The 14,344-nt window shown below is 44.8% G+C and overlaps 1 protein-coding gene across 4 annotated transcripts in view; it reads right to left on the reverse strand.

The window, feature by feature from the left end:
* The window catches only part of CAPRIN1 (cell cycle associated protein 1), a 33,995-nt gene extending 32,449 nt beyond the window's left edge, over positions 1 to 1,546 (reverse strand). For all 4 annotated transcript variants that reach the window (XM_056850989.1, XM_056850991.1, XM_056850992.1 and 1 more), the window contains exon 1: positions 1,340 to 1,546. In XM_056850989.1, the coding sequence (XP_056706967.1) occupies positions 1,340 to 1,546 (207 nt within the window). The remainder of the gene's footprint in view (positions 1 to 1,339) is intronic.
* Between the last annotated feature and the right edge of the window lie 12,798 nt (positions 1,547 to 14,344).

A 14,344-nucleotide genomic window follows, 5' to 3' on the forward strand; every position in this document is an offset into this window, starting at 1 on the left:
TGACACTTGCCTACTTTTATTATTTTTTTTAAGCAGCAGGCCAAGCCATTTCTTTTTACCCAGGCTTCTACCTAAGGGGTTCCACCTTTTTAGGGTCTGCTTCAAGTCTGAGGAGTGTTTTATCAATATCATTTTCATCACGTGACAACTTCTGAGCTTCCCCACCACTTGTACCTTGTCATATCCCACTAAAGTCACCAGTTTCACTGAACCTGTATGCTCAATTATAGAGATGTGTGCCACACCAATACATATTTATGTAGCTTGTATCCCATTCATATCTCCGGAACGCATACTTTTTCAGTAAAAGCATAGGAGGAAAGATATGCATAACTCCAAGGTTCCTTTCCCACAATACTAGGTTATGTATGTGGTCTAAAAATAGGAACAAATACCATGCTAACTTGCCAATCACAAATGCTTAGAATTTAGCTGTCCTGTTGCATATGGAAATGCTTTACAATCCTACACAGAACAGCAGCATAAAGTGCTATATAGCACACACACAATAGCTTGCTACTCATTGGCCGCACTTTAAAAAAAATGTTGGGCGCACATTGCTCATGATGTCAGGTAGGATTTCTTTTAGCGTGATTCTGCTGCCATCGCCCCCACCCTGAAGAAGTTTCCGCTTGTCACTTCGACGGAAGCAGCAACCAAACGGGTGCACACGTTTAATCCGTGCCGAAGCAATGCAGGCATTCCGTTTACTGGGGTGGGAATGCCTCCACGGGATGGCGAGGTCGTGTTTTCCTCTCGCGCGCACTCTTCCCACGCCACGGAAACGGGTGACTCAAAAAGGGGGCGAAGAACCGGGGAGGGGGTGGCCGCGCAGAGCCGAGTCTGCGCGTCTCGGGCAGGAAGGAAGCCTGCCGGGGCTTTGTGCAGCCGCCGCTCACACAATGAGACGCCCTCCCTGGCAAGAGCCGCTGCCTCTCGCCGCCATGTTGGGTCCTGGCCGGCTCCATGTGCACAAGCCCCCGGGGGGGGGGACGGAGGGAGGGGGAAGCGGGTGGCTCCGAGCGGGCCGCGCTCCAGCCCTTCTCGAGAGGACGGGAGGAGGAAGCGCGGGAGGAGGAGGAGGAAAGCCCCGCGGGGGGGGGGGGGAAGAAATAACACGAAAGGTTCCCGCCGGGGCCTACAGAACAAAGGAAGGACCGAAGGCAACGCCGCCCGCCTTTTGTTTCCGAGGCGTCGGGGGGGGGGCTGTCCACGCTCGGCGGCGTTTCAGGCCTCATCCCGCCGAGGGGGAGCCTTTGCTGCCTTTCCCCACAAACCTCCCGCGCGACACAGCACGTTCACCACACCACAACGGAAAGGGGGGGGCAGGGCTCCGCACCTTTTTCTTCTCCAGGTTGCGCAATTTCTTGTCGATGACGCCCAGGATCTGCTTCATGGCCTCGGTCTGGACCGAACTCGTGCCGCCGCCCGGAACTGCCGCGGCCGCACTCGCCGCCGCCGCCGCCTGGGACGGAGCTGCCGCCGCCGCCTCGCTGGCCGCTTTACCGCCGCTGCCCGCCATCGCGCTGCTGGTGGCTGAGGGCATCGCTCACTGAAGGGAGAGACCCAAGAGCGCGCGTTACGGGGCCCAGCGAGGGAGGGAGAAGAAAGGAAGCCGAGCGGGTGGACGGGCCGCCAGAGGGGACACACCAGGGGGGAGAAACAGAACGCGCCGCCCACAATCCCTTTCATTCTCCCAAACCTTTTTTTTTCCCCTCTCGCCCCCTCCCCCCGTTTCGAACACGCGACCCCCACCGCACCTGTCAGCGCGCGCCCAACGATCCCAGGCGACTCGATCGCTCCGCCGGCAAAAAAAAAAAAAAACCGCGCGGGCCCCCCCCCGCGCGTGCTCGCCACCCACGTGACCGGTAGCCTCACTGCGGCGCCGTTCCCCTCCCCGCCTTCTCTCCTGCTCAACGGTCTTTCAAGAACCGTCCCCCTTTTGCCGCCCCTCCTCACCGTGTGCGTTTGTGCGCGCGCCCGCGTGAATGGAACCGTGGGGGCAAGGGAACCGATGACTCGGTGCTCGGCACTCTTTGCCGTCAGTGGGGGAGGAGGAGGAGGAGGAGGGAAATGGCCGCCTATGCCCGCTCCAGCCCTTGGTCACTTGGCGCCGCTCCTCCTCCTCCTACCTCTGCACCGAGATACGGGAGGAAAGAGAGAAGGAAGAGCGCGCGCGCGCGCGACGGCCAGACAGGGCAGGGCGCGAGCGACGGGGCCTCCGAGGTTTGGAGCTGCCCGCGCAGATTGCCTGAGAAGCAGCGCGCGACGCCTACCACGCTAGCCTGACCAGGCTCTTGAGTGCGCCTCCACGAGAGCCTGACTTCCCTGTCGAGGGTCCTTCAGGCGCGGGTGTCGCCTAAACGTGGAATACAATGGTGAGGGTAGGAGGCTGGATGTCTCAGAAGGACCTCGGGGTGGGGTTCGTCGGGGTTGAGGCGACAGAAGGCAGTCTGTCGTGTTCAGAGGTTGGAGTTCGAGCGTGGCCCTCTTCGAAGGAAATGGACCTCTATGAAAGTGCTACTGGTTTTAAAAAGCCAGTTTTTAAATTTTAAAAATTTAAAGCCCTAAGAGGCTTAAATGTTCCACGACGCTCAATGAGGCTTAAAAGTGCTTAACTTCGACCAGTTCTTTGAACAGTATCTGGCACAGGGCTGGTTCGCTCGCAGTGGTCCCAACAGATAATTTGCTGTGGACAGATAACTTGTGGAATGCTGAGGCATTCAAAATATCCTTAGATTTACCTCAGACTTCTGTAAACTTCTGAGCGGAGTGAGGCTGTTTGCAGGGCCATAGTTGAAAGCTGCTACTGGTGCAATAACGAATCGCTAGATTTGAATATAGGTTCAAATCCACGTTAAAGGTACTGGGCAAAATCAGTTTCGATTAAATTTGTGTGCGGATTACACACTAAATACAGTCAACAGGATGGGACTAGGAGTAAGCAATGTAATAGGATTAGGGTTGCAGAAATCTGAGATCTAAGCGAAATCTGAAACAAACTATGCAGATCTAAAGCATTACAGTAATAACCAACAAGATTTAACATGACCAAATTTGGAGGAGAGGGACATCAAGGCCCCTTGTAAGCAGATTTTTTTTTTGGAGATAAGAGATTACAATGTCAGGAACTAAAATTATGTTGTTTATAGATGAAAAGCTTAGTTTTCAGTAGGTTTGGTCCTGTTTTTTTACTCTGTGCTATGTTCAGGTGTGAGTATCTTCCAAATCTGTGGTGCTTGCTAAGAAACCTATGGCTATCCACAGTCATCTTCATAAATTGGCTAAGAGTGAACAAATTGAAACTAGACGCTGAAACGACTGAGATAATGTTTGTTAGGAAGGCAGAGATCTTGAAGAACATTGTGCTTCTCACTTTTGATGGAGTTCAACTGACTTTCACAGACTCAGTTAAGAGCCTTGGGGTCATACTAGACCCACCATTACTGCAGGAGAAGCAAATGAATGCAGCTACAAAAAAACCTTCCAAATCAGTCTAGCTTGTAAGATGGCCCCTTACCTCGATACAGCTTATCTGCCAATTTGGATCCATGCCACAGTAACATTGAGATGAGACTATTATAATGCAGTGTACATTGGTTTCCCCACAGAATCTATTTGGAAACACCAGTTGGTGCAGAATGCTACAGCTCAGCTGTTATCAGGAGCTACATGGAGCAGCCACATTACTCCCATTCTGCAGCCATTTAACTGGCTGCTGATCAGTTACTGGGCTTAATTTAAGGTATTGGCTATCTCATACAAAGCCCTTCATGGCCTTGGACCTGCATATGTGTGAGATTGCCTTTCTCCATATGTTCTACCATGATAGCTTCGCTCATCTGAGCAGGGCCTTCTGCAAGTGCCAACCTGCAAATGAGTAAAAACTGCCTGTACACTTGCCGTCTCTGTCGTGGCCCTCACCTTGTGCAACAGCCTGCCTCAGGAGGTCAGGAAGGCTCCCGCTTTCCTGGCTTTGTGCAAAGTATGCAAAACTGAATTATTCAAGAGGGCTTTTCTGTGCAGGCAATAGGGTTGCACTGTACAAAATGATCACAAAGTTACTTGGATAAATTATTAGGGACTGTGGTCTATACTGCTGCATATAGCTTGCCAAAAATAGGATCCTGCTGCATTATTTTTGCATCATTTAATGTGTCATGTTAATATTTATGCTTTGCTTCAGTTTTGTTTTTAAACTTCTGGTTGGTTCAACAACCCTAATCCTATTGCATTGTACATTGAATTTCCCATCCTGTTGATTGTTCTGACTCACTTGGTGTAATCCGCCTTGAGTCCCAGTGAGAAAGGTGGACAATAAATAATGTAAATTAATAAATATAATTTTTTTCATTAGGATTCCATCTGGGCAAGTAAATTCTGAAGGTGTGTATAATAAAGGAAATAACCAGCAAACAGAACTCCAGAAACACACTGGTGCTCACATTAACACTTCCACATGTACGTACAAAAACACTGTGCACTACGGTGTGTGTTGCCTTTACTTAATACCTCAAGGACACAAGAAGCAATTTTATTGCATTGCCAGAAAAAAAGGGTTCAGACTGAGGGGTTATCTTCTATTGACCCATTCCCATAATAAAATCACTTGAATTGCTCAAAATAAAAGTAGTAATACCCATTTGAGACTGGTGTAAGCATAAAAAGAGTTATTTCCTTACAACGGTGAGCATTTTTTTTTCATAATGATTTTGGCATACAGATTTGTGTTGCTGTTACAGATTGACTTGACAGGTGATACAAAAGTTGGGGCAGGTCCATGGCAAGGGGGGAAAAGAAGGTAGAAATGCACAGAAGCTGCATGCAACAGGTTGCAAGGGTGAGCTCACTCCTAAGATTTTGTTCATACCTACAGAGCTTTGAGGAGATGAGAGAAAAGAGTTTAAACATATCTCAAACATAGGTCATTTATGCATGGGAGTTTTACCTGAGGTTCGTTGCTCACTGGGCCCCCACTTTCCTGTTGGGAATCTATGCACCAGCAGCCTCCAAGCTTGAATCAAGTCCCCGCCCCTTCAAATGATGCTTTGTAATTGACTTACTTTGTAGAGCTTACTGGGAGAGAACATCCCTCCCCCCCCAAAAAAACCCCCCAACTGCTGCATAAAAAAGCATTTTAAGAACAAGACAAAAAATGGAGCAATCTGAAAGGGGGGGCGAGAAATCGAAGCCTTGGTTTTAAAAAACCTTTCTTCTGCTCAGAAAGAGCTCCAAGGAAGCATTTGAATCTCTGCCTCTTTACATGCTGCTTTGTAATTGGTTGTGAGAGAAGCCAAGCTTGTGTGTCCCACACTGCCTTATGCATGGGGATTTAACCTGGGCTGAGCTCAGGGGGGGAGGGAAGAATCGGGTTAACAGGAACGGGATGTCCCGGGATTTGTGAGGGCTGGCAATGAAGTAGTCTCTGATGGACTCATGCATAACTCCAAGGAACAACTGAGACAGACCAGGGACAAATTTGAGTGAAAGTACCCATGCATAAACAACCATAGTCAAAATTGCTGACTCTGTATTAGATCCTCAGTTCACCTCATCTTTGGTGTGTGTTTTCTAGCATAATAAACCTGAAGGTGGCATCCTAATTTATCATAATTCTAAGTACTTTATTTGTAGTAGATTTAGAAATCACGACAGCATTGTTTTTTTACAGGAGTCATCAAAGTACTAGTCCAGCCTAAGAATTTCCCCCTTCTGTGGCAGCTCCGAACACCCCTTGAACTACAGTTCCTGGAGGTCCCCAGTCCCAGGAGCAGCATATTGTGCTCCTGTCACTTAGAGGAGGGCAGGGAGCTGTTCCTGTTGGCAGCAGAGAATAGGACTCGCAGGCAGAGAGGTACCAGCTGGATGTTAGGAAAAGGTTTTTTACAGTAAGAGTTGTTTGACAATGGAATCAGCTGCCTCACTGGCAGTCTTTAAGCAGAGGCTGGACAAACACTTGTCAGGGATGCTCTAGACTGATCCTACATTGAGCAGGGGGTTGGACTAGATGGCCTATATGGCCCCTTCCAACTATGATTCTGTGATTCTGGGGAGCATTTTGGGCTGCAGCAGGAGGGGAGAGGCAAGAAAGCCATGCTTCACAGACCAAAATCCTTCCACATAAGCACTCTGCTGCATCCAAGCATATGCCTATATTTCTGGAAGTATATCTATTTGATTATGACTTTAAAAAAAACTAGGAAGGTTTCAATTGATAAGCCAGACTTTATTGCATTCAGTGTATTTCCTTTCTGCAGTAAGAACTCTATTTTTCTTTGCTTACTGTAGAAATGGTGCTTTGCTTTACCTCAACGTATTTAAGCCCTAAATATGCTCATCATGCAGAGGATAATATTCAACTAATGCATTAAAATAACTGTGTAGAATTAGGTGTACATGGTATTAGATTTTGGTTTTCAGATACCTAGTTCCTTGACCGCTGTGTGGTTTGGGGTTCTATATCTTTCCCTAGACAATAGCCTTTTGAATATTTTATTTCTGTTCACTGAAACATTAATGTTTAAAATACATGGCCATGTTGGAATAAAAAGCATTCCAGTTTATTTACAGAACTGGTAGGCTAGCAATCCTTATTTAAAGGTATGAGACTTGCTTAGTTTAAATATAAATTTGTCAGGCTCTGACTTCTGTGTGTCAGTGTTTGTGATGAATATGCCTTCCAATGTCTTTTTTCCCCAAGGGTTGGAGCTCTGTTTAGGAGAGGAGGTGGGTTCCACTTCACCCTGAGCCCTCTCTCTCCAGCCTCGCTCCATTCCTTCGGCTGGCAAGAAGCACCGAGGTCCTTCTTCCCCAGCCCTCTCTGGGTTGGTGTAATAAAGGATTTTCTGGGGGTGGGATGGCCCTGGATTCCCCCAATGCCTTCATTTCTGGGGGAGCACAGCGAGTAAGGGAAATCTGGGCCAATGGCCTCCCCAGCTAGGCCCTACCCTCTCCAGCCCCACCTTCCCTTGAGGTTTTAAGAGGCCACTTTGCCAGCTCTCTCAGGCCCCAGAAAGCCTAGGCTACCTGACTGAATGGTGTCCAGGTGGGGCTGCCCACCGCTGGAGTCTCTGCTGCCCATCTGGAATTTTCCTCCAGAGTGGGTGAGTGCAGGGGGTGGGGCCACTATCCCCAGACAAACTGTCTTCATGGTTTGGCCATAGCAATACTTTTCTCTTGCTGATCAGCTTTGTTTGCAATCAGTAAATCTCTTTTGATCTGGTTCACTGTAACCATATAGAGATGTCTAGCCCACTGAAATATGCAAAACTTTCAAATACATAGAAAGGCAAAGGAATTCTGAAAATATTGGGCCACATGTATGGCTTTTTACTGCTCCATTACATAAGGGTAATGATTAATTTTATTCCTATCTGTGTTTATTCACAATAATTTTTATTAAGCTTCAATCAATTATATTCTATGATATCGAAAGCTTGGAAAAAGTTATTGTTGAGAGTGCCTGCAAAGGTTTAAGAACAGTTAATTATATGTAAAAGATGACTGGGGAAGATACTGGCAAACCACCCCGTAAACAGTCTGCCTAGTAAACGTCTGGATGTGACGTCACCCCATGGGTCAGGAATGACCCGGTGCTTGCACAGGGGACCTTTACCTTTTTAATTATATGTGGCAAAAAAGTAACTGCCCTTGATTTGTTTCCAAGCTGCACTAGTAATCATATTTGACCACCACTCATCTGGACTATGAGAAAAAGCTCTTTACTTCATTATAATACAGATGCTTCTAAAAATAGATTACAGAAGTGTACAAAGAGGAACTACAGTTTGCTAGGACTGTATTGTACTTCTGTTCTAAGGGTCATACCATAGGGGCGAGAGAGAATTAGCAAGAAAGAAACTGAGAAACGTGAACATATGAGATATAAACTTAACAGTGGCTCTACATTACAGCTTGGGGTGAAAGGTGGGTCCTTTCTGGCTTTGTTGGAGTTCTGGAGAGTGGATGAGAATTCACAGGAGAGTGGATGCAGGTGACAACAACCAAAGGAGAGGATATTTAACTGCCCCACCATACTTAGGTGGTTGTTCATGAACATACTAGATTTTCTGTTTCAGGATTCTTGAGACATTTAATCTGGGAAGCACTTTTACCGTAACTCCTCCTTAATTTGGTTTTATCCTGTGCGTTTTAAAGTGACAGGTTCTGCATCCCTCAGCTTTGGTGTCAAATGTGCAGAAACTATAGTGGGTCTCTGCTAACTACTCTAACTTGCACACTGGGGATTCGATGTAGTGGGGCTTAATGCAGAAGACCATTGTCTTGCAGAGATGGCAATTGGCATCTTTTTAGGTACCCTTCGAAGCAGAGGCTGGCTGGATCAGCCTGTAAAGGAATTTTACAATTTATTGAACTGTTTATGAAGCTTTTCAACAAAGGATCTCTATACAGACTGGTACATATATTTATATTATTGGAGAAACTGAAGAATTGAAAAACAAAACAGGACCATGTCCAGATTCCTGTCTTTGGCCTGCATACAAGGTTTTTACCTGCTCTAGATGCAAGACTTCTGCTTTACATGCAAGATTCGTTGTATTCTCCATTTTATGCAAGACTCACTGTTGAAATCTAGATCAGTTTTGCAGGCATTGCTTTTTGTATTGCTTTGTACGTTTGTTCTATGTAGATTTTTCCTTTTGTTATATAATGCACACTGAATTGTTATATCTTTTGTTACAGCGTATGCTTGGCTTTTTTTGGTATATCTTACACTACTTCCTTCTTTACTATATAAAATTAAAACGATGCGGAGTGGGAGCACAGTACTTATTATTTGGAGAGGGGCTGTGGCTCAGTGGTAGAGCATCTGCTTTGCATGCATAAGGTCCCAGGTTTAATCCCCGGCATCTCCAGTTAAAGGGACTAGGCAAGTAGGTAATGTGAAAGACCTCTGCCTGAGCCTCTGCCCGTCTGAGTAGACAATACTGACTTTGATGCACCAGGGTCTGATTCAGTAGAAGGCAGCTTCATGTGTATTGTCCAATACAATTTTGTCTTATTTGATTGATGCTAATATCATCAGTGATTCAGTATATAGTGATTCAGTATCTCGCTATTGATAGTGAAACATGAATCAATGGGAATATCCAGTAAAATCTGAATGCATGCTTTTGTTGTCAGCAGCTCAGAATCTTCATAGTGTTTCTGGTTTACCACAAAAAGTGGAGGTCTTTCTCCTTCCCACATAGTTTTTCTGAGTCTATGCCATCTTGTATTCTTGCATTAAAGGCATTACATGCACTGGAGGAGAGGTTTGTGTAAAAAAATTAATGTGTGAAGAGTAGCTGGCATTCTTATCAGCATCATCCTTATAGTATCAACTTATATGCTTCAATATTTCCCACTGTGAGAGGAAATAATTAAAGCTGATGTGTGAATCCTTGTGCAGAAAAGAACTTTCCCAGAAGCCTAACTCTTGAGTTTTTATTTATATTGTCCCGTTTATATTAGATCCAGTCACATGTTTATTGTAATTTATTTCACACAGTAAATTTCATCAGAAAAGTATGCTAAAGAAAGTTTGCTTGATGACCTTGGTCCAGTCACACATTTTCAACCTAACCTACCTCATAAAATGGAGCATAAAATGGAAAAGGGGCAAATGTAAGACAACTTGGATCCCTATTGTGAAGAAAAATTGAGTACAATGAAATAAATATGCCAAGTTCAGTATGGCAATGTTCAGCAGGAGCACCAGTTAAATCGCCCAGTTAATATGTAGTATTAGCTCTGTATTTGTAGCATGCCCTTAATGTATAGATACCACAGAGTATAAGGTCTATTTGCTTGGCCCAAATTTTTGAACCATAATGTGTAAATCCATAATGTGTAAATCCAGTACAGCATTGTTTAAAGTGATGGCAACTTTGGCTATCTGTGAGCGCAAATGATGGCAACCTTTGCAGCTAGAACTCTACCAATACGCCTTCTGTTCTTGCAAGGATGGCTGAAGGAGAGGTGCTGCCCCAAAACACGTCCGTAGAGCCATTGACGTGTGTGTTTTTTATGTGACCCATCAGGGAAGTAAATTTTACGGTATATGTATTCAGTAGATGTTTAGGTAAGTGGAAATTTTGTCCCCTGTTGACAAAACCCCATGGTAGTATGCTAGTCTCTCATCCCATGGGATGCCTAAGTAAATGGTAGGCATATTGTACTGTATATTCATGCTTCTGTGTTAAAACCTTGTGCACACAAAGCCTGTACTTCATGCAGGCTTCAGTGCAGGTGCCTAGTAAATAACTACAAGGAATTAAAAAGTAATTTCACCCAGAAGCAACGGACTCAATAGCTTGTGTCTAATTTAACTAGAAAGGAAGACATTATGCCTGTCCACCACTAGGGGGTGAGTGGTATGTGAAGAAGATAATTGGGGATTCTAGCCTTTTCAAAGTTCATTAATGCATATTTCAGTGCAAATATTTGTCCATGGGTTTATTAATACAGTTAAAGAGGTAAGCAGGCTTTAGATTATTCAGCGAAAATATATTTTTGCAGTTTTTGTATTCATGTGCTAGATTGTATAGCTTTCAAGATTCTGGAGCATGGAAGTCCAACAGGAGCTGATACATATCAAACCATCTACAACACATTTTAAATGGTTTTTCTTCAAAATGTTTGTTGGGAATTAATAATGTGTTTGCATCTAATCTTGTTAAAAGGTTAGTAAAGAACATTTGAAAATTGCAGGTACACGTTTATGCTAATGTATTGTTTTAAAATAAACTGTTTTAAAACATTTCCCCAGGAATATTCTAATGCCTAAGGAAAACCTCAAAATATGTGTATCACCTGGGTTGGTTTATACTGGCCCTCCTCATAATGAAGATGACATCCAACTCATTTTCTGACACTTTGCTGTTACAATACTTGTTATTAAAAGCTATTTGTTTTAAGGCCACTTCCCATTTTTTTGTGGTTTCTGTGCATCTATGCTAAGAGACACACACCTCCTCAATTACACACACAAAACACACAGGTGCCCCCAAATTAGTAAATGCTCCCTTACATATGGCAATTGAGTCTCACACAACCAACTGGAAAAGCATGGCCAGTCAACAGGCTCGAACCAGCTCCAACTGTTCTCAGAAGCCAGCAGCAAAAGCCTGTTCAGGAAAGGCAGGGCTACAATATATGCTGGAACAGTCACGCCTCTCTATTGACTTCCTGAATATTCTAACGCCCATTGGTGCTTTGTGCCTCATTTGAATTCTAGTGAGCTGGGGCAAACTCTTCCCCAGCATTAATGCTGGGAATTCCACTTTTTCAGCATTTCTTTACCAGTTAAGGCATAACCAATGTCTGTTAAATGATCTTGACTAAGGGGCCAACTAAATGTGCTGGACACACCTCTTTTAAAGAATAGGATATCTAGCATAGCTCTAAGAATTCTGGCTCAGAATAATAATAAAAAGTCCACCTAGTCCTCCAGTATACTTTGTAAGTGTTCTGGCACACTGCAGAAGTTAGGTGATCCATCAGAAATTGGCCAAAAATCCACCATTAGACCTTCTGCTGTCTTTGGTTTAAATTGTCATATCCTTAAGCATTAACTCTATATCTAATAATGTTCTTGTCTTTAATTACATAACTTTTAACAAAGGTTTTATCAAATCCAGTCATTGACTGCACAAAGGTTTTAGGTTAAAGAATGAAGGTGAGCAAATAAGTCATTTTGTGCTACCATATGGTTCCTCCTCTTGAAATGGTTGCTATAATAAGCTTAGCAAAAGCAGCTCATAGTACCATGCCTCATTCGTGAAAGGAACAGCATGCTTTTGCTTATTCTCTGTCAAAAAACCTACATTTTTTCTGGCAGTCTGCAGATGGCACTAGTGCTTCAGTGATCAAATCAAGCTTTGGCTTTATGAATACATGGCCCCTTTCTTTTGATGAGATGTAACTGGATGCAGCTTCAGACGAAATTGCATGGGCAAATATGTGCAGCTAGCTCTTTGACTCTATTTGCATTAAAAGCCACTTTGGGAGAGTGCAATGGATAGCAGAGAAAGAGGGGGATTAATCCTTTACCCACCTACCATTTTCCTGCTCCAACCCCAAGCAGCCCCCTTCCCCATTTAGAATATGCATCCACATTTATTTTTCAGCCAGCACACAAAGGGCATGAAATAAGTTGAAAGCTTGTCTAAATCTGGTGGGGGGACTATTTATATATGTTAAAGGATATGTTTATTAGCCCTTTGGTCTGCTAGAACAGGGCCTTTGTGCTGTGTTACGTGCAGCTCTGTTTAACGTTAGTCTGTATCAGGCGTCTTGCTTATGCTGTCTGTGGGATAGCCCCCTTCAGGTGCCAACCAACAGCTCCATGGCACCCTTGGTCCAACTGGAAGCTGAAACAGCTGTTTCAGAGTTCAAGAGATGGTGAACTCCCCGGCCTCACTCTGCTAAAGGCAGTCAACAGGAAAGGATCTTGGCAGCCCATGCTTCTGATACATGTAACCTCCCAAGGAGCTTCTCTTAACCTCCTGAGAAAGATGTTTTTGATGTTTTTGTTCAAAGTTCAGACTGAATGCCATGTTCCGCAGCTTTGGACCTGTGCAATAGCCACTTCTCACAAGGGCATCTTGTAAGCAGTGGGTGAATCCTATGCCCTTCCGAGGAGGCAGGACCAATTTTCATTTCCTGTCTCCTTGGCAGGAATTGCCCTGGTGGACCCAGTTTTCATCCTGCCTCTGAGGGGAGAGCAGCTTAGTTACACAGAGCTGAGTTTTTTCTAGAGTTTCAAAGGCTTTCTTGGGTAAGTTAGTCAGGAGAATATGAAGTCAATCAGAGTTGCTGTTTGTCATGGAACAGGTCAAGAGCAAAAGTTGCCTAGGAAACAATACATTGGGGGAGGGATTGTTACAAAAACAGACTGCAAATTACAACATGTTCAAATGCTTTAACAACTATGCACAAACCAACCTATCATTATCCATCAATTCACACTCAATATATTACAACACAAGGAGCCAACAAGTTTCCAAGTTTTCAATCTCTCAAGACTTCTGTAATGCAGTGACCCTTACCATTCTGTACTTTGGCTAGCTTGGAGTACGCTGGGATTTTTAGTATTGTGCATACACCATTATAGTGGCAATCAACACGCTTAACATGCCTTCTTGATACAAGTTTAGCACCATCACTACATAGTTCAGCAAGAACACCCTGGCCTGAGCAGCTGGGAGAGAGACAGAGAAGGAGCTTAGAGAAAGCTGTAGCTGGCTGAAGGTAATTGCTGTGCTGTTGATTGCTGAGGGTGGGTTGAGAGTATTTAACAGGCTCTGCTTGCCAGAGGCGCGAGCCAAAGGGTGAGAGCACAAGGGCTCTTGGCCTGGGGGTCTGGCCTGGGGGCTCTGTAATATTTTTTTTCATGTGCTGAGTGTTTTACTTCTTCAAGAAGGGAGCCTTGAAAGAAGGTTTGCCAGGGGAACTATCAGAGTCACCTAGGAAAGAAACCTCAGAAATGGATCACAGCATTGTGGCTAGTGAGGAGCCGAGTTAGTAACATGCAAGGTCTGTGGCATGTTTGTCTTTTTACCTGAGGGTAACATTAATTACACTTGCAGCAAGTGTAAGTTGGTAGCCCTGCTGGAGGAGAAGATACAGGGTCTTGAGGCACGCTTGTCCACACTCCATTTTTTAAAGCAAGGTGAAGAGTTGATGGACAGAACTCATGAAGCTCTCTTTAGCGAGCAACAGGAGCAGGAGAGTAAGGAATCTGAACAAATGGAGGTACAAACAACACAGGAGGAGGATGCATGGAAGAATGTGCCCCACAGGAGTAAGAAAATCAGGACACATCCTGATCCTCTCTTGTTCAGCAATCTGTTCCAGGATCTCCCAATAGATACTGATTCTGGACCACTGGAACAAGGGCTATCCCTCCAAAGTGTGAAAGAAATTCCTCACGCTCCTGCGCATGAGAGGACTCGATCTTCTGCCCCACAATTTAGGAAGAGGCGTGTTCTTGTAATTGGGGATTCCCTCCTGAGAGGGGTAGAGTCTAAAGTATGCCGACCTGACTTGTTGTCCCGAGAGGTGTGCTGTTTACCGGGTGCACACATCCAGGATGTGACGGAAAGGGTAGGAAGACTCATCAAGCCCACAGATTATTACCCTTTCTTACTTGTTCATGTGGGAACAAATGATATTGCCCGGCACAGCCCATAACATATTAAAAGAGACTACATGGCTCTGGGTGAGAAGGTGAAGGACTTGGGGGTGCAGGTTGTGTTTTCGTCAGTTCTGCCTGTTGAAGGTCATGGCTTAGGAAGGGAAAGACGAATACTCCAAATTAATGACTGGCTGCATAGGTGGT

This window comes from Euleptes europaea, chromosome 6 (assembly GCF_029931775.1).
Source record: "Euleptes europaea isolate rEulEur1 chromosome 6, rEulEur1.hap1, whole genome shotgun sequence".
Lineage (NCBI taxonomy): Eukaryota > Metazoa > Chordata > Lepidosauria > Squamata > Sphaerodactylidae > Euleptes > Euleptes europaea.